Source organism: Balaenoptera borealis (assembly GCF_965194805.1).
Source record: "Balaenoptera borealis genome assembly, chromosome: 18".
NCBI classification, from domain to species: domain Eukaryota; kingdom Metazoa; phylum Chordata; class Mammalia; order Artiodactyla; family Balaenopteridae; genus Balaenoptera; species Balaenoptera borealis.
Window position 1 is genome coordinate 68,628,996 of NC_138877.1, and position 23,404 is coordinate 68,652,399.

Here is a 23,404-nt window from a genome sequence, read left to right on the forward strand (position 1 = left end):
GTGGCCCTTAAGTTGAATATTTCCCCATATCTTGCAGTTATATTCTTCTCCTTTTTATTGAATTACCTGAGTTAATAAAAGATGTTTGTTTCTATACTATTCCGTAAACTGTTCCCAAGGAACTAAATATATTGCTTTGCACCTATTCAGAGCTTTTGAGTGTTCGCTGAAGGTAAATTATACTTAGGTGTCTAGATAATGGTATTGTTATATTAGCGATTGCAGTAAATTAATTTATTTAATTTACTCCCTTTCAAAGAAGGTATAGAGATTTTTTTTCCCACTACAGTGTGTCAGATATTGGCACAATACTATTACTTACGAAGTACCACATTTTATCAAAATTCTTTGATTGTAGTTTTGACACCTTAAGGCATTTTTAGACATTTAAATTTTACAAAGTGTTGACACAGATTTGGGAAGTAATTCTTAGTCATGTTTGGTGGTTTCTAACTTGACTTTTATTTCTGTGCATAGGATTGTGGATAATATGCCGGTAACATGGTGTTATGATGTTGAAGATGGTCAGAGGTTCTGTAATCCTGGATTTCCTATTGGCTGTTACATTACAGATAAAGGCCATGCAAAAGATGCCTGTGTTATTAACGTAAGTTTGTGATAAACTAACTCTATACTATTTTTTAAAATATGGCTTTTTGGTAAAAGGCGTCAATCTTTATCTGGACAAAAATTGTTATATTCATCGAATGAGTGCAATTCAGATGTTCTGAAGGACAACTACTCGGTCCTTTTTTTATTTTTTTGGCTCTGATGTGCAGGTTGCAGAATCCTAGCTCCCCAACCAGGGATTGAACCCGGGCTGCTGCAGTGAAAGCGCTGAGTCCTAACCACCGACCACCAGGGAATTCCCATACCTAGTCTTTAAATTTAAGCCAGATTAACAATTCATAACTCTAGAACTAAAATAATTCAGATTCAGTTCAACATTTACTGGCAGTGTCTCTTACATGCTAAACACTATGCTATGGGCTAGGACTTTGTATGTTCTGACTCTGTTAAAAGTTAAATTCCTAAGTCTTACATATTAAAAAAAAATTCATGGTTGACTGCCAAAAAGACCTCATAAGAAGTCCATGAAATTTGTATTGCGAATTTAAGTCCATAGAATATTGTATTGTAAAAGTTCGGTATTATACCTTTTTTAAAAGGTATTAATCTTTGAGGCCATTCTTTTACAATTTAAAAAATAAAATAATAAAGTGAAGACATTAATTTAGAAAGTAATCAGAATTATTGGGGATATATATTAAGTTTTGTATAATGAAGTCAACCTGATTTAATCTCTTAATGAATATGACCTGGTAGTAGAAGTTAGCATGAGCTCGATCATGAAACTGGTTATTTGGTTAATGCTTTTGTGAGAGTTGACCAAGGACTCTTGAATAATTTAGGTTATTGGTTTATTCTGAAGTTTTAAACTTCCATGGAGGAAAAGTGTTAAAATGTGTAACATTTAGCATGGTCATAACATATAATATTTAAATTTTTATTTTTTTTATTTTCTAAGGGAAAAGCTAGACAATAAGAGATGTCTTGTCAGGTACTTTTAAAGTTTTATGTAAAAATTAAAACATTAAAGAAGTGTAATTTGTACCTCTGCCAGTTAATTTTGGCTTATAAAGATTTTAAGCTTATGGAGGCATAACTCTCCCAGACTTCAGACAATACTGCAAAGGTACAGAAATCCAAACAGCATGGTATTGGCAGAAAAACAGACATATGAATCAATGGAACAGAATAGAGAGCCTATAAATAAACCCACACACCTGTGGTCAATTAATATTCAACCAAAGAGGCAGGAATATGCAATGGAGAAAAGACAATCTCTTCAGCAAGTGGTGCTGGGAAAGCTGGACAGCCACATGTAAATCAATGAAGTTAGAACTCTCCCTCACACCATACACAAAAATAAACTCGAAGTGGCTTAAAGACTTTATAAGACATGACACCATAAAACTAGACGAGAACATAGGCAAAACATTTTCTGACATGTTTTCTCATGTAGTAATGTTTTCTTAGGTCAGTCTTCCAAGGCAATAGAAATAAAAGCAAAAATAAACAAATGGGACCTAATCAAACTTACAAGCTTTTGCACAGCAAAGGAAACCATAAGCAAAATGAAAAGACAATCTACAGATTGGGAGAAAATATATGCAAATGATGCAACTGACAAGGGCTTTATTTCCAAAATATATGAACAGCTCATACAACTCAACAACAACAAAAAAAAACAATCAAAAAAATGGGCAGAAGACCTAAATAGACATTTCTCCACCCAAGACATACAGATGGCCAGTAGGCACGTGAAAAGATGTTTAACATCACTGGTTATTAGAGAAATGAGAATCAAAATACTACAGTGAGGTATCACCTCATAACGGTCAGAATGGCCATCATCAAAAAGTCTACAAATAATAAATGCTGGAGAGGGTGTGGAGAAAAGAGAACCCTCCTACACTGTTGCTGGGAATGTAAGTTGGTGCAGCCACTATGGAAGACAGTATGGAAGTTCCTTAAGAAACTAAAAATAGAGTTACCATATGATCCAGCAATCCCACTCCTGAGCGTGTATCTGGAAAAGATAAAAACACTAATTCAAAAAGATCCATGCACCCCAGTATTCATAGCAGCACTATTTACAATAGCCAAGACATGGAAGCAACCTAAATGTCCATCAGCAGATGAGTGGATAAAGAAGATGTGCTATATGCACACACACAGTGGAATATTACTCCGCCATAGAAAGGAATGAGATAATGCCTCTTGCAGCAACGTGGTTGGACCTAGAGATTATCATACTAAGTGAAATGCATCAGACAGAGAAAGTCAAATATGTATCACTTATATGTGGAATCTAAAAAAATGATACAAATGAACTTATTTACAAAATAGAAACAGATTCACAGACATAGAAAACAAACTTATGGTTACCAAAGGGGAAGAGGGGGAGGATAAATTAGGAGTTTTGGATTAGTTGATACAAACTACTATAAATAAAATATAATAAATAACAAGGTTGTACTGTATAGCACAGGGAACTATATTCAATATCTTTTAGTAACCTACAATGGAAAAGAATATATATATAACTGAATCACTTTGCTGTACACCAGGAACTAGCACAACATTGTACTTCAATTAAAAACTATACTTCAATTAAAAAAAAAAAGTTTAAACTTAAAACTTACACATTTTTATGGGGAAGGATTAAAATTCTGTCCAAGTTCAAATTTTCTTACTTGTTTTGGCTCATTTTAAAATTTTATGTTTTGACTCTTTTATAGCCAGTTTTCTACCACTAACTTTAAGTTCTGCTCCACAGTCAGAATTCCATGAAAGAGATACATTTTACATCTTTAACCATGTTGACATCAAAATACACTACCATGTTGTTGAAACTGGATCCATGGGAGCAAGATTAGTGGCTGCTAAACTTGAACCAAAAAGGTAATTATACAAGAGATAAAAATAAATAACTGTAAGTGAAATTTAGACCCAAAGAATAAATATTTTGGGACCAATTAACTTTTTCCTTAATCAGTATTCTGGCATATAATTTGGTATTTTAATTGATTTTACTAAAACTCCCTTTAGCATGATTTGTTATTGAGTTATGGGTTGCCCAGAGAAACCATACAAATATTTATTTTCCTGTCATGGTAAGTAGCCAAGGTGCCTTTTTGTTTGTTTTTCAGTCAGTTTTTGACAGCTTTTCTATGTTAGCTTGGAATGGAGAGCATAAGTGGTTAGGACCATGTTCCCTTTTACAGTGGAAAAGCATTACCTCAGACATTTGCGGCTTTCAGAGGCCCAAATGAGCTGATTAGTGTGTCATTTCAAAAGTCTCCATGCAATGTTAGATGCCAGTATGTGATAAGTCATTGGAAGGGCATCTCTTCAAATTGTCAGCTCTTTTAGTGTGAAAGTACTCCTCAGTTATTTGTGAGATGCTTCTTTGAGTATTCTTTTCTTTCCATGACTCCCCACCCCCCCACCCAACTGATACAGCCATTTTCTTGTGCCACTAGTGGTAAAGCAATGCATGCCATAATAGGATGGCAGTTAATTTAAACTCCCTCAGTGTTTGTTTTGATTTCTTTAAAGATTATTTAATGCTCTTCGAGTAATGTTTTCCAAAGTTTGGTTCTTATTTTGAGTAACAATTTTGTACACTTATAATAACTAAGCCATTTATTTATATGAAGTAAATATTTGTACTATTCAGTGTGATATGAATCACTTTTGACTATCAGCAGCATTGTGAAATAAGAACAAAATCTCTAACCTTTACTCCATTTTAAAAAACTATTTTATCAGCATCTTGCCAAAATGTTTCTTCCCACAGCTTCAAGCACACCCATATAGATAAACCAGACTGCTCTGGACCCCCCATGGATATAAGTAACAAGGCTTCTGGGGAGATCAGAATTGCCTATACTTATTCTGTTAGCTTCCAGGTGAGTGTGATTTTTATCTTTAGTATAACTCAGAAATTGATTTTTAATTCATATTACTTAAACTAATTAAAAATATGATTAGCTTGTCAAATAGATAAGCTTTTAATGAGTTAATTTTTGGAATAGTTTGTCAGTGCACCAGGCAACATAATTGCACTCAAAACTAAGTCTTCGTTTAAATAAGAAGTATGGGGAATTGGAGAACTGAGCCTGATTAAAAGTGTTAAGCCATAAGAGGTACAGACAAGGCAAAAGGTAGAAATCAGGCATGAAGGATAGTATGAAAGTGTCAAAGATATGCAACAAGCATTTGGGCAAACAACACCATTTTTAAAATCAGGATTTGAGTGTAAGGTTAAATGGAGAGTTTCCTGATGGTAGATGATCTATATAGGTTCCTAGGTAATTCAAGGGAGGGTTTTCTTAGGAGGAAAGTAAAAGTTCATTTTATGAGAATCTTGGGCAATATTCCACCTCTATTTTTAATAAACTATCTTGGCAATCCAATATAGTCGTGACGTTTACTGTCCCTAAATACTGTGTAATTTTGCAAGCCTGGTGCAGTAAATTGTACATATTTCTTTCTAGGTATTAAGAGCTCAGTGTGGGTGACACCTGCCAGATGCTCAGGGTACCTAGGTTAGACTCTGGTCTGGTTAGATGTCTCATAGGTATAGATAGATAGCATCAAAGAGAATAAAGAATAAGCTATTCCACTCAATTTTCTGAAAATAATTAAATACTCTAAAGCTCTAAATCTTGACATTTAAAATAAGCCTTTGCTAATTAAGATTTAAAGTAAGACTTTAAAAAAATACAAGTAACTAGATACTTTTAGGAACTCTTATTTTTTATTTACTGCTTAATTTTATCCTAATTTTCCTGAGACTTTAGTAAATCTAGGTCCATAAGTCTCATGACTAACCCAAGTTATGATAATGCGGACTTGTATCTGTTGACTGGAATGTTAAGCTGTGAATGGAAATTTTTGGATTCCTGATATGCTTCATTGGCAAATTCTTATTTAAAGAGTGTGTGTGTGTGTTTTTAAATCCCTCTAGGAAGATAAGAATATCAGATGGGCATCTAGATGGGACTACATTCTGGAATCTATGCCTCATACCCACATTCAGTGGTTTAGGTAAGAGTATAGAATTAATCTTCTTTATGCTCTGTCCTTATTTTATTCTCTCTCCCTTTGAACATCCCATTCACTCTGATTCTCCAGTTATTCAGAAGGCTGGGCTTTTGAATTAGATAGACTTGGGTTCAGTCCTGGCTTTCAGTCACTGGTTGTGAGTCAGGCTAGATCACCCAGTTTCTCAGAGTCCATTTCTTTATCTAGAAATAACCTGTCTCATGGGACTATTCTGAGGATTGAAGGAGGTAATGAAACAGAGCATTTGAGCACCTTACCTGGCATGAAAGAGGGCTCAATAGACAAGCCACTGCGGCTGTTACGACTGTTTATTATTATCATTATTATTATTATTCTCTCTTCTAAGCATGACTCAAAACTTTTATCTAGAGAGCTGTTCATGGTGCCATCACTCTCCTTTTCCTACTTCACTGATTAATCTTTTTTGTTACTCATTAATATACTGAGTAACTTTGTTTTTCAGTAGATTTCTTGAGGGTACAGACCAGTCCATTTTTGATCCTTGCAGCTTATGTTGCCCTAATTTGGGCACAGTAGTTATTAATGTTGACCATGGAGAAAAAAATTCTAGTTCTCAACAGACCACAAAATTATGATAAGTACATACAGTTATCAGTTATGCATCCACTAAAAGGCCGTGTAGCAGAACACAGTTCATTGAATTCGTTGGATTTTTAGGTCAAGTTTTTAATTTGATTAATGCTGTTTTAATGTTACTCAGTAAATAGTTTTTAAAGAGTTTTGCTGTTCCGAAGATTAAGCTGTAGATTAATCCTAACATGCTTATTTCTGCAGCATCATGAATTCCTTGGTCATTGTCCTCTTCTTGTCTGGAATGGTGGCTATGATTATGCTACGGACGCTGCATAAAGATATTGCCAGATATAATCAGATGGATTCTACGGTGAGTGAAACATCTGAACTGTTCTTTGGTCTGCCGAGGACAGTCTTTATTTTTTCTTTGGAAAAAATTTAAATAATAGCTTTAGATGGAATCTGCTTTTACAACATTCTTCTCAAAAGTTACTCTGAATTCACATTTTCAAATAAGGAAATGATCCTTAAGGATTGGTTTTCTGTAGAAATTTAGTGACCGCAGCTCTCAGAGCTGAACTGTTCACGGCCTCGTCTGCATCAGTAGAGGGTGCAGAAAGGGTGCAGGTGCACAGCTCCAGCTCTGCCCTCTTTTCACTTACGTGCCATCAGCTCTGTCAGAGTCTCTATTTCCAGCAGAAAAATAGGTCTCTATTTCTCTATTCCACTTGGGAAACAGCAAAGTTGAGTATAATAGCTCCCAAGCAATTTTTATATGTGTGTATGTTTGATTTTTTTAAATTAATTTTAACTGAATTTTTATCATTTCAACCTTTTGGTGGATTCAAAGTAATTAATGCCTCAACTTCATTTATTCGCATTTTAAGTTGCATAATGTTTTACATTTTATACTTTTTAATTTCCTAGCAGCTCTTTAACAAAATTTCCACAAGAATTACTACTTGTAATGAATACATAAAACTCAGATTTTCATTGTTTTCTCTTCCCCAGCTTCTTAGCTCCCCCCATCTCTCTGTCCTGTTCTAATTAGAAAAAAGAACATATTAATGTTTAGAAGCTTTTTAGCACTTGTACTCCACAGTTTCTTTTCCATGATTTTATTGATTGTATGCCTTATTAAATATTTGATTAAAATAATTTCACAATACTTTGTTCATAATTGGCAATTCCAAATAATTGCTGAGTTAATGGAATTTTTTCTTTATTTGTACAGAGGTGGCTTTGGGGGACAGGCCGGGAAACCCTATTCCAGTCTTGCTCGCATTCTTTCCCTCCTGCCAGTCTCTTATCATAGCCATCAGAGCGTATCTGTTCAGGGTCATTTCACTCCCAATCACAGCCCTCCAGTGGCTTCCACTGCACTCAGAGAAGCCATAGTCTTTACAGTGGCCCATAAGGCTCTGCAGTAGCTCTTGGAGCTCTGCTCCAGCCATGCTGGTTGCCTTGCTGTTCCTCAGACACATCAGGCGGGTTCCCATTTCCAGGCCTTTACAGTTGCTTTTCTGTCTTCCTCAAGTGTTCATCCCTCAGAGAGCTCCCTCACGTCCTTCTGGTCTTCGCTGAGATATGATCTTCCCAATGAGACCTTCCTCACCATCCCATTAAAATTACATCCTCTCCACCCACACCCCACATCCATACTTCTTATCACCATCTAGAGTACTATATATTTTACTTATTTTGTTTATTGTCTGCCTTTCCAATGAGAAGGTGTACTCATGAGAAGAGGAACTTTTCTGTTATACTCACTGTAGTATCTCTGGTGTTTTAAACAGTGACAAGCATATAGTAGGTGATCAACAGATATTTGTTGAATGAATGAATAAACAAATTAGCCCTTGATGTACCAGACTTGATGCATTGCTGGGCTTATGATAGGTTAAAAAAAAAAAAAAAGGTATCCAAGGACTTCCCCAAATCCACCTCATCCCCCCAAATTGAGTGAGGCCAGAGCAGGAAGCAGTACAAGCATGAGAAGTTGAAGTTCTCCTTTAGGTCCGTGCTTATATCAAGTATTTAACTAATTGGGACATTAAACCTTGGGTCAGTGGTGAACCTCGATCTCCTATGTATTAAGCCTGGATTCTTGAAGGGGGGCAAAATGGTTCTAGGTTAGTACATGCCTTCTGATTCCCAGCAGAATCGAGTAGAAATACTCTGAAGGAAAGTCTCTCAAATTTGGATTTGCAGGATTCCCCCCATTTAAGGTCAATAAAGTATGATCTATTAATCAGAAATTCACAAAAATTTACAATAAACAACAAATTTACACCAAGTCCCAAAGATTTCAGATATTAAGATTATTAATTACAGAGTATAAGATATATGAAAAAGTAACAGCTACGATTCTCCAGCATAGATGAAAGATAAGAATCCATAGATAAAGGATAGGCAATGTATCCAAAGTGTAATAAATAAAATGAAATCCACACCTAGATCAACTGGGCAAAACCACAGAACACCAGAGAAAAGAGATCTTAGAATCAGCCAGAGGGGAAAAAGAGTGAGCATCTGCAAAGGGAAAACAATTAAATTGGCCATGGAAGCTCAAAACATAATATTTTTAAATTGGCAGTGAGAGAAATTAACTATTTACATAGAATCATGTACTCAGAGATGCTGTCTTTCAAAAATGAAGATGAAATACCTTTTTCAGACTAACAAAACCAGTTGACCACAAACAGACTTTCACTTGAAGGAATGTCTGTAGAAATACTTTAGCAGTGAATCAGTCTATCAGACCTGAAGGAATTACTATAGAAATACTTTAGTAGAAAATAAATAAATAACAATCCTAAAGAGAGATTTAGGAGGATTGGTGAACGAAGAAATTCCAAGTAAGTATTTTCTATATATAATAATAATGAGTCTAAATTTGGAGGTTAACAAAAGTGTATCAACAAAGAAAAAATAGATTTGATGAATACTTTTGGATTAGGGGGGTGGCCATCTAGAAAAAAAATAAGGTAGATTCCAACTTTATTACTTATATTGAAATGATTAATGATCTAAATGAAAATGTGAAACTATAAAATACTAGAATGTTATTTTTAAAATTTTGTCTACTGCTCGCAAAGATAGAAATTTGAGTGGGAATTTGGGGGAGGGATACAGATGTACCCTGGATGAAATGTTAAGTGAGGAGGCTGAAAAAATACCAGGGACCAAATTTTGAAGGACTTCTAAGCTGTGCATTCTGAAGGTCATTGAGAAGCTGTTGAAGAATATTAAACAGCAGTGACATGGCCAGATTCATGTTTTAGGAAAATCACTTTGAACATTATGTGGAGAATCGTTTGGAGCCGGGCAAGATTGGAGGCACAGAGACCAGTCAGGAGACTGTTAGAGAGTTCCCAGAGATAGGGGATGGTGGCAGGGAAGAAGTAGGGAAGTGGGCAGATAGATACAGAGGGTGTTCAGGAGGTGGGATGGAATTCTGATCGACCAGTTGACTGTGGAGAGGGTGGAAGAGGGAGAGAAGCCAGTGAATGACCCCACGTTTCTGGTCTGAACCACCCGATTAGTTAAAAGGATCTTTCTGGTTCTGTATTGAGAATCAGCTGAATGGAGACAAGGGCAGAAACAGAGACTAGTTTAGTGAAGTCTGTGAGAGCCAGGTGAGAAGGGATGGTTTGAACCAGGGGCTAGTGGTGGATCCTGTGGATATATTTTAGAGCTAGAACTGTAAGAATTGTTAAAGGATTGTATGTGAAGTGTGAAAAAAACAAAAGGAGGCATCAAGGATGACTCTGAGGTTTTGGGGATTGAGCAACTGGAAGGATAGAGCTTTTATCTACTGAGGGAGAGTGCAGGTAGAGCAGGTAGGGGCGGGGAGAGAGAATCAGTTCCACTGTGGATAATTCTGTTCAAGGTGTCCATTAAACAACCCAGTGGAGCTGTTGATTAGGCAGGTGTGTATGTGTGTCTGGAGATAGGGGAGCAGTTTGGGCTGGTGACACAAGCTTATTAATATTTTCACAGCCAAGCCTACTACAAGCAAAGTAGCTATGAGACCTAATACCATTTGCTTGTTTTGGAGATTAGTAAGTGTAGGTTAAGAAGACTATTAAAAAAAAAAAAAAAGAAGAAGAAGAAAACTATAGAGTATGACTTAAAATCGCCATCAAATTGGATCATAAAGCTTGACTTATTAGACTAGAACTAAGTATCACATTATCTTTGTGTTTCTTCTTAAAGTTTCTCAGTAACTATATTTATAGACCTTAACACACAACATTCCTTTCAAAATAATTCAAGAAAGCTATAAAGCTCCATGAGTCAAGCTTTATACTTCAAAACTGAAATAAATACTAACATTTGTAAGGTTTTTTTTAAAATTTCCATATCCGCATATTCAACAGTGAACAAACTGTCTAGTTTTCTTGGTGATACCACATGGCACTTAAACGATTTTATTCCCTTTTTAGGAGGATGCCCAGGAAGAATTTGGCTGGAAGCTAGTTCATGGTGATATATTCCGTCCTCCAAGAAAAGGGATGCTGCTGTCAGTCTTCCTGGGATCAGGGACACAGATTTTAATTATGACTTTCGTGACTCTGTGTAAGTGTTCCGTGAAAATTACAAACTAGAAATTACTTTCTCTAAATAATTATTTGAAATCCAGTTTTCCTAAGTTGTAGCTAAGCTCGGTTGTTTCTGAGAGCCCTTTTGGTTCTCAGAATCTGTGTGCTTTGGCCATAAGTGACCTGGGGCAAGGTTAGCTGTGCCAGAAGTTGACTCTTCCTGTCTCCCTCCCAGCTGCAGAGAGACCAGGCCTTTGTTGTGGGAGCGCTGCAGCTGCGGATGACCAGATCCTCAAAGACCATCTGGGTCTGAGTCTGGGCAGCCTGGCAGCAGGGTCACGCAGGTTGACTATCCTGTCCCACCAGAGCGTAAGATTTCTTGGCTTCCACTGAGAGAGAAAGAAGAAGGGAATGGGACAGGAAGCTCTTTGTAGACCTTTCCACCTTGGCAGGATTTAGGAAGCAAGACCTCTTTCTTTCTCTAGCAATGTTCAGGAAAGATCTTCCTACACAAAAAGTCTCTCTTCCTTGTGCCACCTGAAAATCTTCAGAAATTTTATTAAGGTTTTGTCAATCAGGACAATCTTTTTCTTCTCTTTTTTTAAAAATAGAAATCCCTTAGAGGTATTCATCAGCTGCAGGAGTGGCTCTGAGACTATTCTCTGGAAATATATTAATGCCATGGTCTTTCAGTTTTCCTAGTTACCAGAGAAAAAAATGTTTATGAAAAGAATTTTCTGAATTATGCATTCATTTCCCCATGTTTCCTTTATTGTTGCGTGCTACTGATGAACAGTAGCACATGAATGTTACTAGAAGAATTCAGAAACCACTGACCTTTCAATAATTTTTTTAGCAAACATTTGTTCTTATGTTTGATTGCATATTAAATGCCTAATACTATAATCATTTTCTGCTAGTAAAATTGTTCTAAGTTTTTATGATGCAATTAACCACATAAATGTTTGGGAAGAGAATTATCAATGCCAGATGTCTGGCACCTGAATAAGTTTGGGGTTTACTGATTTGCACCTTTCGGCTCAGTTTGAAGACTAACTAGAACATATTGATCTACTAACAACTTAGATAAGGAGATGCCGGTGTGATGGGTGAGACTAGCATTTGTAAGTATATTGCACTGAAGAGGGTACGTTGGGAAAACGAGTCAGGAAAGAGGTTTGGACACAGGCGATTGCACGGAATCCCCAGAGAGCTGAGGTGGCGCTGGAGCAGAATGGATGCTTGAGGGTGAAATTCTGCTTTGAAATTTTATTGAGAGCAGCCTTCTGCCCCTCTCCGATCTTTGTTGGGGTCAGCTAGAAAGTGAACTTGTAAGGAAGGAACGTTTCAGAGAGCCTAGGTTAGAAAATGATAGGGATTGTTTCCCTACACTGCTCGAATATGGACTGTTTTGCTTCAGAACAATCCATTTCTCAGGCCTGGGAGGAATTGGGGGTGGGGGGGTGCACCTTAGCTGAAGTTCCAGTAGACCGTCTGAAGTTACCCTGTCTGGTTCCTGTCATCGATCGTGAGTTTCTCCTCTTCAGTTGGTGCTGATCAGAGGGTGTGCGATGGTGTGTGCTTGGCTGTGTGCACCCAGGGGAAACACTGGGAACTTTGGTGCTCCTGGGATTAGAAAGCCACCTGCATCTGTTCTTGGATTTCTTTCTGAGAAAACCATAACTTCTGACTTGCAGTTTAAAGCTAGGAATTGCTATAAATATAAGATAGTACTTCTTTTCTTATTAGTTGGGAGGGTTATATAGGGAAGAACAAATAAAACGAACTAGCTGAATAAGAGTAGGAACCAGAATTTCCCAAGTCATTGACCAAGCCCTTCAGTAACTTGTGTTCACAAAGCGAATAGTACTATGAAATCTTTTTTCCCCTGTTTTGTTCTTTGATTAGATTCTGTCTTATCTCTTTATGTTTTAATGTTACAAGGTTTTTTTCACCCCAGAGGACTTCAGTATTGTTTTTACAAGGAACAAAAAGTGAGACTGTTTTATAGTGGGAATATTTTTTATTGATGTTAATTTTAAAAGCTCTACTTGAATCTCAGAAGAGCTGAAAGCACTCATGAGCATCCAGCGAGCCTCCACTGATAACAGGAAAGGTGGGGTCTCGTGGACCCTGACAGGAAACTTCCAAATCGGAGCTTGCTTTATGTGTGATCCTATAGATACAGCGCCTTAAATGCTACTAAGTTTCAGTGTGGTTGCCTGGTAAGAGAGCGTATTTTCATGAAGTTGTATTTATCGTTTAAAACGTGAGAGGGGTCTTCTTTCACTTCGAAGGGAACCGTAATAAACCTCATCACTTTATGTTTTAGTCTTTGCCTGCCTGGGATTTCTGTCGCCTGCCAACAGGGGCGCGCTGATGACGTGTGCTGTGGTCCTGTGGGTGCTGCTGGGCGCGCCTGCGGGCCACGTCGCTGCCAGGTTCTATAAGTGTAAGTGAAAGCCACCCTGCTGCGTGTCCAGACCAGGAGTCGAACCGGCTACATCAGTTGTCTGGGCCTTTGTGTCTGGTAGCTGAGGCTCTTTAAACAATACGTGTTATACGTGTGTATGCTTACTTAATGAAGCTTGTGAAGGGGGCGACTGTCCCTAGATTTGCTCGTTCAAACACGCTTAAACAGTGGGTTAAACAAATTTGGGCGCTGCTTATCCATCATCCCGTCTCTCCTTCTTAAGTTTTGACATCACAGGTTTGGCTGAACAACTTAGATTTGCTACATTCATAGAAACATATTTATAGACTAATAAAGGAAAAAGTGTACGAGTGAGTATCACTGATTTATTCATTAAAACAAGTAGTATAGGGCTTCCCTGGTGGCGCAGTGGTTGAGAATCCGCCTGCCAGTGCAGGGGACACGGGTTCGAGCCCTGGTCCGGGAAGATCCCACGTGCTGCGGAGCAGCTAAGCCCGTGCGCCACAACTACTGACCCTGTGCGCCTAGAGCCCGTGCTCTGCAACAAGAGAAGCCACTGCGGTGAGAAGCCTGCTCACTGCAAGTAGAGAAAGCCCGCGCACAGCAATGAAGACCCAGTGCAGCCAAAAATAAATAAGTTTTAAAAAACAACAAGTTAGGGGCTTCCCTGGTGGCGCAGTGGTTGAGAATCTGCCTGCCAATGCAGGGGACACGGGTTCGAGCCCTGGTCTGGGAAGATCCCACATGCCGCGGAGCGACTGGGCCCGTGAGCCACAACTACTGAGCCTGCACGTCTGGAGCCTGTGCCCTGCAACAAGAGAGGCCGCGATAGTGAGAGGCCCGCGCACCGCAATGAAGAGTGGCCCCCGCTTGCCGCAACTAGAGAAAGCCCTCTCACGAAACGAAGACCCAACACAGCCAAAAATAAAAAAATTAATTAATTAAAAATCCTTCCCTCTACTTTAAAAAAAAAAAAAAAAACAAACCAACAAGTAGTATATACAGGAATACCTTATATGAGAGAGGTCGTACTTACATCAGTTTAATATTTATAAAAGTAAACTGTACTTAAAGTAAATTAAGATCTCACTGTTTTAAAGAGCCCTGAAGTGAGTTACTTTTGTAGCATGATTTGTTGCATTCTCTTGTATTCTTGCTTTCCAGAAGTAAAATAAAGTTCAGTGAAAAAAACGATCAGAGCCACAGAGTAAGGATGGGGATATGATTAGATGACTTAGAAAGCAGCTTTGCCAGGGTCCTGCTCAGGAATCCTGTCGTCCCGTTGAGACGGTCCCGTAGGTAATCTGTGAATTTAAATGCCAGGCAGATGCTGACGCAGGGCTAGGGTTGCCCAAGGTCTTCTGATAGGCATAAGGTTTAGGGAATAACCCTAAAACATGGTAGGGTTACACAGGTGGCCTTAAGGTGTGGTTGGCTAGACTCAACCCCAAATAGAAATATTAGACTTTGCGAGATGCATAGAGTATGTGAAGTTCTATATTCATGTATGTGTGTGTGAGTGTGTTTAATTTCTGTGAATTTTGTCAGAGTTCTTTTTATCTTTCATTCTTTACTAATAGACATAGGATTAGGGTGGTCAGATGTATTTTAACACATGTGAGGTACGCTTGGACCCCTGCCTGCTCCCCCTTTCTCACTGTTGCTGTGTGCTGGGTTTCTCTGAGTTCCTCAGTCAGCCTGTGCACCTGCCTTCCCACATGCTGTTCCCTCTGCTTGAGCTCTGATCCGTACTCTCTGCCCGACAGACACGCCTCCCCTTCATCTTCTCTCCGTCCTTCATTTCTCCTAGCTGCAGATTAAGTAGCATGTTAATCAGGCAGAACATTCTGAGACACACTGTCACGTGGCCCTAGTCAAAACATGCTTCATTTTATAGAAGCATTTTTAATGTTTCAAAAAATATATTAGGATTTTGAGTAGAGTTGTATTAAACCCAAAATTCATAATTTCACAATAGCCTATCAGTAATGCTGTGAATTCAAATCATATATATATAATTTGTTGTTTTCTTTTAGGGCAAGAGGTACTTAAAGTTGCTTATAAATTGTTAAAACTTTTTTTAAAAATCAAAGCGGTTTTCAGATCTCAGCTAGTTTTATCTCCAACTTTTAAACTAGGAGCAGGGGAGTATTTTCATTTTTTTTTTTTTCGTCTGGAGACTTAAGTTTTTAATTGTTTTTTTTAAAGTGGGGAGGGCTTCCCTGGTGGCGCAGTGGTTAAGAATCCGCCTGCCAATTCAGGGGACATGGGTTCAAGCCCTAGTCCGGGAAGATCCCACATGCCGCAGAGCAGCTAAGCCCGTGCGCCACAACTACTGAGCCTGCGCTCTGGAGCCCACGATCCACAACTGCTGAAGCCCACGCACCTAGAGCCCGTGCTCTGCAACAAGAGACGCCACCGCAATGAGTAGCCCGCACACCGCAACAAAGAGTAGCCCCCATGCGCAGCAACGAAGACCCAACGCAGCCAAAAATAAATAAAATAAAAAATAAATAAATTTATTAAAAAATAAAATAAAGTGGGGAAAAAAATTAGAGAGGGGCAAAGGAGAGTAAAAAGTTTGTAAGTAAATTTGTTCTGTCAAGTGGCCGTAACCCGTCTACTCTTCTTGGTCACCTGATCCTACACACTGGTCTCCCCACCGCCACCCACGGCCTACCTGAAACTACAGTGCTGGAGGCATCCTGGAGACTCAGACCTACTATGGGCATTGAAGTGTGTTGCATGTCAGGCTTGAGGGTTCCTAGTTTTATAACGAATTCTGAAACTGACCTCAGGATAAACGGGAATCTGCAGTGCACCCTTTTTCCATCTAGTCCCATTAATTAAAACTGGGTTAGAATTTAAGGGTTTGTTTTGTTTTGAAGTTTAAAAGAAAGATTAGAAAAGAAAAACTGGTTTGGATGACTTTCCTTTGACACTAGATTTATTTTATGCTGAAACAATCTTTAGAGTGGGACTTATCCAGGGCAGTCCTGTGATATGCATCTCTGATTTGGATCATTTGATTAGGGAGTATTAGGACATTTGCTAGTGTCATTTTCTAGGAATAGGCACCCAGCGCTGTCTGTTAATTTGTCCAATACGAGACCTGAGGTATGGATATTTGGTTTGCTTTGAAGAAAAGTCTTTATGTTAATGCCACTTTTGTTTTCTTCTGCAGCCTTTGGAGGTGAGAAGTGGAAAACAAACGTTTTATTAACATCATTTCTTTGTCCTGGGTAAGTGAATTTTTCAATAATAACTTGCTTGACATAGTCATATTTTAGTTCCCAGAATTTCTGTCCTGTAAGTCTAATCTTTTTCTGTCTCTATGTACCCAAGAAAATGAATTTAATTTTTAAAAAGTGAATATTTAATAAACATTTGCAGAATGGCAACTACGTGTCTTATCTGGAAAGGGTACCTTTAGACATGAGAAATTTTTATATTCCTTTTCTTAAAAGTCTGTTTCTTAGTCTGGCATATTGTCATGTAAGGCTGCATATAAAGTTTTTGACCTAATCACAGAAATGAATCCTTACCTGAAGATCGTTCAGGCAGGCATACATTTGCGGATTTTTATCATAAGTATAGCTACTTTTAAGCATATTCCATTAATTAGATTAGAGTAACATATACCAAAAATGAAAAAAACAACCACCAACATAAAAAAACAGAACATCTGTGGTGCTTTGGAAGATAGCTTCTGATATCAAGTATCTGATGTGTGTCTGGTCCTAGAAATAGAACCCAGTTTATCCCCTGCTCACAGATTAATGGAGGGCAAGAACTGGCCTCTGAATAATCAGCAGCAGTAAAGTAGGCCAAGGGTTAAATCTTGAAGCCAAGACTGTTCCATTTGCAGGCCAGAAATGAAAGAATAGCTGGCATTTTTATACATGATTGGGTTAAATAGTCTCAGATTTTCACCTCCATTGAAGATTCACATGCCTCTCAGCCATTCACGTTCTATTCAGATTTTTATGCTTTCCTCAAGCCATATCCTTTGTCTTCTTTACCTCTGCTGACAGTTGAAGAAGTGCCCCTCCTTACCAAGACTGTCAGCCACAATTTCCTTTGGAATCTTGCCTTTCAAACATCCCCCCAATCTCTGACATAATCCATTTCTCGCTTTCTCTGTGTTCTGGTCATGTGTTTCATCTCTTCCTACAAATATGCTTACGTTTCCCATATTCTAAAAAGAGCTTCCTATAAGCATCTTCTAGTCTACTGTCTTTATTTCTTTTCAATTTTCAACAAAATGCCTTGAAGAAATAGTCTATACTCCCTTACTCTGATTTTTTTAGCATATATTTACATTGTAAACCCACATAATCTTTTTCCCGCATCACTTTAGTGAACTTCTGTCTAAGGTTACCAAAGATGTTCCCATTTTCAAATTTAGAAACCATTTTTCCTGTCTTTACCTCTTTACATTGTGTAACATTGGAATACCTTTTCCTTGAAACTCCTTCCTTTTTTGCCTTCACAGAAATTATCCTATGCTAGTTTTTTACATCTCTGATCAAACCTTCTCTGATTTATCATCTTCATCCCACCCTTAAAAACAGGTGTTCACCAGGGGATGATGAGGTAAGTAGAGAGAAGGAGAAGAGCCAAGAACCCAAGTCCCCAGGGCACAGGGAATTGGTGTTCATCTAGGAAAAGAAGGATCATTTGATAATATGAAATCAATTCATAAAATTTTTTTTATAAATAAGCACCTGCATATAATTATTGCAGTAGGCACAGCAAAATGGCATTTGATAATATTAAAGATTGTTTCCAGATTAAAAAAGAATTTAATGGAGAGAGAAGTGCTCCCTTCTATTAATAAAAATCTCATCTCTAATTCAAAACCAACATCATTTAATGAGGAAACACTAGAGACATTTTCATAAATCACTTTTAGGGCTTCAGTTATTTAAGTTCTAGTTACATTAAGACATGAAACAAAAAGAAAGGTGGAGATTATATTATTATTTATTGGTGACATAATTTGTATACGGAGAACATAAATTTGAGCTATAAACTTGTAGAATTAGTAAAAGAGTTTGGCAGAATGGCTAGATATCAGCTAGTATTTCAAGATTATGAATACCACCAGTAGCAAGTAAAACATCTTAATGGAAGTGGTAGTTGTATGGGGAAAAGACTGTATTCACAGGAGTATTAGCAACAGAAAAACTTTGCAACACCTGAAGTAACTTCTCAAAATAGGGACAGTCCATATGACAAGTCTGCAAAGCTTGTTAGAGATACATACAAATTCACCATGTTACCTGATGAGAAGACCAAGTATTGCAAAGGCATTTGGAGAGGTCCTATGTCTGCCAGGACAGAGAACACAGAAGTAGATCATGTATACACAGAAGCATGCTAGACGTGGCATCACCAACCAGAGGAACAATGTAAAATGATGCTGGGACAATTGATTGTCCACATGAAGGGAGAAAAATTCTCTTCTTAACTCACACACATGAAATCAGTTCCAGGTGGATTAAAACCTAAATATAACGGGTGTAACAGTTAGACAAAAATTTAGAAGACTATTTTTACGAGCCCGGGTTAGGAAAGGCTTTCTTAAGTTACACAGAAGGTAAAGGAAAAAATTGATCACTTTGATAACATTAAAAACTGTGTGTGGCAGGGGGGTATACAGAAGTGATTATAGTATTATTACAGCCATGTTTTAAAAATGTACTCATAGAAGAATGACTGAAAGGGACGAAGTACACACATTCATATGTTTGGGTTCTTAAAAGTCATAAACTAGGAGAAAGGTATTTAACAAGGAGTTATTTGCTGGAGTATATAAATAACTCACATATGTGACTTTGCAAAAGCCCTGCGACCCGAATGAAAAATGAGCAGTGAATATAACCAGCAAGTCACCAAAGGTAAAACCTAGAAAGCCAACAGACACAAGGATGCTCAGCTGCAGTTGTCAATAGGAAATGCAAATTAAAACAAAGTTAACAATCCCAAGCATGATGAAAATATGGAAAGAGGTGAATTTCATAAGCTGCTGATAGGAGTTCAAGCCAGGCAAAACCAATCTGAAGAGCAATTTGGCAGTTTCTACTAAAGTTTTAAATTCACATACCCTTTGACTCAGCAGTTCCACTTTCCTTGTGTGTAACACAGAAATCATGATATTAACTACATATGATTGCTACTGTATCATTTTGCTTCCACCTCAGGTTTTACCCAAAAACCTATTGTGTCTTTCAGGATTGTGTTTGCTGACTTCTTTATAATGAATCTGATTCTCTGGGGAGAAGGATCTTCAGCAGCTATTCCTTTTGGGACGCTGGTTGCCATATTGGCTCTTTGGTTCTGCATATCTGTGCCTCTAACGTTTATTGGTGCATACTTTGGTTTTAAGAAGAATGTAAGTTTATAGGTGTTAACTTATTCAAATGAATCTCAACTGTGGAAATTAGCATATGCCACCTTAAAAGACATAGGTATCTAAAAGATACAAACTAGTCCTGTGGGACCTGGATTTCATAGAAAATTGATGACTTCCTAGTTTGATTGCAGTCATTCTTAAAATAGTACTCAGAAGAGTGTGGTAGAGAGAGGTTATGGATGTAAACTTAGATTTCAAAGTTTTGTAAGTAAATGGAAATGGAAACTAAAATGGATTAATAGGAAGTGAAATGCTAATTTAAACTAATGAAAAATTTGAATATATTTAAAAATAAATTATTACTTTTTTTTAATCTAAAAAGTACACGCATTTTTTTCTTAGCCATAAGTGTTTCTAATCTATATTACTTAACTAAGTAAACTGGGTAAAACTGAGTATGGGTTAGGAAGTGAAGCTGTAACAAAAGTGACTATACAGTAAGAGTAGCAATTTTTTTAATATGTAGCTTTGGAATAAATTTTATATGCTTACCTGCTAATATTTGATTTTAAGAAATAATATAATCAAGTCTCAGTTCCTCAGTCTTTCAGTCTCCACCTCTGCTGCCCCCTTTCTACCCTCAGGCTAAGAGGAAAATGAGAATTCTTCAGTGTCCTCCTCTAACTCCACTTCACTATCTTTGCTCTCCTCTGAAAGTATCTCCACAAGGTTAAGAGAAATTACGTAGTGTAGTACACTTTGTGAGGGGACCTGAAAAAACCCTGGAAGAAACTTATCTACCTTGACTTTTAAGAGACTTCAGAGTCTCCACTGCACCTACCATGCCAGGCTACTAAAAGATTTTTCAGTTCTTTGGCATTTTGTTTAACTTATGACTTAAAATCTATATAGCATAAGTAGTAAACTGATATGGTTTGAAATTTTTTTTAATTACATAGATTAAATAAGTACTTAAAATTCTAAAAATATAAAAATTGAAGAACGATTTAGTGGTTCTCTGCCTATATACACATATACCTACATGTAAAATAATCTAGTCCACAGGAGTATAATCTCAATGAGAATATCAAGTTTTAAATTTTGATATGTCATCACAAAAACTATAGAAGTATGTTTTTGAACTTTTTTGCAAGGAAATGAATTTCTACATATGTACTCTTTTTTCCTCTTATGTAACTGTTTAAGTACTTTAGGTTCCATTTGTTTTTATACTACCATATAATGTGTTACGAAAGGGAGAATAATTGAGAACATCACCAATAACTTAGGATTATAAAGCTTCATAGAGCCATTCATTATCTTCTTCGTGTTCTTAAGTCTTAGTAAAATTGAGCAATTTTAATAAAGATGACATTGTCCATCTCCAAAAAAAATACATTGACCACAGTTTCAGAACCAGCTGATTTCTTACAGCAAGTATGTAATTAAAAGGAAAAACCTAACTCTACCTTTTTATTAAGTACTATTTTCTGAGTACTGTATTATCTCCTCCTGTGTGTTTCTTACTTTGTCTAAAGCCATTAGTCATTGGATCACTGCTGGAAACAGTGGTGGCTTGTTCCAGAAGACAGACTGAATATTGTACCTGGGGGTATCTGGTTTGTTGCTTCTAAATACAAATGTCACTTGGATGACTCAGGTAGACTTGTATCGCCATTCGTGTCAGCATGGAAGCTGAGAAAAAGCAGGCAAATAATCTAGTACAGAGAAGAATTTTTTCCTCTCTGTACTAGATTATAGATATATAATTATGAATCCTTTCTTTTGTTTTTTTCTGAAGGCCATTGAACACCCAGTTCGAACCAATCAGATTCCACGTCAAATTCCTGAACAGTCCTTCTACACAAAGCCGTTACCTGGTATTATCATGGGAGGGATTTTGCCCTTTGGGTGCATCTTTATACAGCTTTTCTTCATTCTGAATAGTATTTGGTAAGCTAAGGACTAAGTCAAGTCCTCTTATTCCCATTCCCATTATATGTAGTACTAGCTTTCTCTTTTTGTTTATATGGATTACTATTTATACCTTGTAAATGTAAGCCATTCTCCAATTATCGGAAATCTTAAGAGACAAAAGGTTATTTTATCTTTTCAGTGTGAGAAAGAATAATTGTGATAAGTTATTATTAATCAAGGGCTTATCATTTCTTACTCTTACTTAATTCTCAGACCTCTGTAAGGTGGGTATTATGCCATTTTACAGAGGTGAAAATGAGATTTTGGAGGTTAAGTAATTTGCCTGTGTCACACAGCTACATTTTCTGTATGACAGAAAATTAACCTAAATCTCTCCAAACCTGTGCTCTTTAATAAGTCATCTGTAGTGCTTCAGAGAAGATACTCTGAGCTCTTGATAGAGGGGATTCAAGCCAGCATTGGAGAAAGGGTTGAGCTAGACAGCCTTCAAAGTCGTTTCTTGGGCATTCCCTGGTGGTCCAGTGGTTAGGACTCTGCACTTTCACTGCTGAGGGCCCAGGGAACTAAGATCCCACAAGCCGCATGGCACAGCCAAAGGGGGGAAAAAAAAATTACAAAGTCGTTTCTTATCCCAAGATCCCTTCACTCTCTGATTTCTTGTTTGAATGGGAAAGCACGTAGTGGCAATTTTGAGCCTCACTGTTAGAGTGTGTACATTGCAGTATATTATGATCCTTATTTGATCGCATTGACATATGTTACAGAAAGTACCAAGGTCCCAGGTAGCATTGTTAGAACTAAATTGGAGCTTTTTAGTGATTAGAACTTGTCTTTCATTCCTGACTGTTAGTGTTTTTTCCAAATTCAACTGATTTTTATCATATATGATAGAAAACAATATGTACCAAATGTAACCTTTTCTTAGTTTGGCTCTGTCTTCACATTAATTTTATCAAATTTGTCTGACTCACCAGTAGACAGATGGGCTAAGCATACTTGAATAAATAAGAGTTTCAGGTTCTCCCTGAACAGGAAGGCAGAGTCCAATAGCACTGCTGCATCCTTCCTCCCCCTGCCCCATCCCCGCCCCATCACTGTCTAAATCTATGAGAATTTGTCTTTGATTAGTTGGGAGAAAAAGCAAACATTTTCAGTTCAAGAAAAATGAGAAGAAGATTTTGTCATTTTCTGTGTCAAAGAGGAAATATTTATAGCTTCATCTTGATATGTTTGATTATAGGTCACACCAGATGTATTACATGTTTGGCTTCCTGTTCCTGGTGTTTATCATTTTGGTTATTACCTGTTCTGAAGCAACTATACTTCTTTGCTATTTCCACCTATGTGCAGAGGTATGTATTAGCAATATTCAATTACGTTAATTTGTGGACAGTATTTATAATTTTGGCATAAGGCCACTTTGAATACTATTACAGTAAGACCCCTACATACGAACGAGTTCTGTTTCAAGAGCGTGTTCATAAGTCCAGTTTGTTCATAAGTCCAACAAAGTTAGCCTAGGTACCCAACTAACACAGTCGGCTGTATAGTACTGTACTGTAATGGGTTTATAATACTTTTCACACAAATAATACATAAAAAACAAAAAAAATCATTTTTAATCTTACAGTACAGCACCTTGAAAAGTACAGTAGTACAGTACAACAATTGGGGTACAAGGACTGGCATGGAGTGAACAGGCAAGAAGAGTTACTGACTGGAGGAGGGAGAGGAGGTGGGAGATGGTAGAGCTGAAGGATCGTCAGCAGTAGGAGATGGAGGGCAAGCTGCAGTTTCACTCACGCCTGACGCTGATGGCACAGGTGCTGGTTCCTTGCTGGAACCAGATGCACGTTCGCATCTTTGAAAGTTCTCAACTTGAAGGTTCATATGTAGGGGACTTAACAGTAATTGAAGTAATTTCTGTAAATATGTGTTATTAAGGTAGAAATTGACCTG

General features: G+C 37.5%; 1 protein-coding gene across 2 annotated transcripts in view; it reads left to right on the forward strand.

The window, feature by feature from the left end:
* Positions 1-23,404, forward strand: part of TM9SF2 (transmembrane 9 superfamily member 2) — a 64,569-nt gene that overhangs the window by 33,444 nt on the left and 7,721 nt on the right. For both annotated transcript variants that reach the window (XM_082366110.1, XM_082366111.1), the window contains 11 exons: positions 478-607; positions 3,344-3,468; positions 4,367-4,478; positions 5,540-5,619; positions 6,433-6,541; positions 10,620-10,752; positions 13,048-13,167; positions 16,334-16,391; positions 19,387-19,546; positions 21,309-21,460; positions 22,686-22,797. In XM_082366110.1, coding sequence (XP_082222236.1) covers positions 478-607; positions 3,344-3,468; positions 4,367-4,478; positions 5,540-5,619; positions 6,433-6,541; positions 10,620-10,752; positions 13,048-13,167; positions 16,334-16,391; positions 19,387-19,546; positions 21,309-21,460; positions 22,686-22,797 — 1,291 coding nt within the window. The remainder of the gene's footprint in view (positions 1-477; positions 608-3,343; positions 3,469-4,366; positions 4,479-5,539; positions 5,620-6,432; positions 6,542-10,619; positions 10,753-13,047; positions 13,168-16,333; positions 16,392-19,386; positions 19,547-21,308; positions 21,461-22,685; positions 22,798-23,404) is intronic.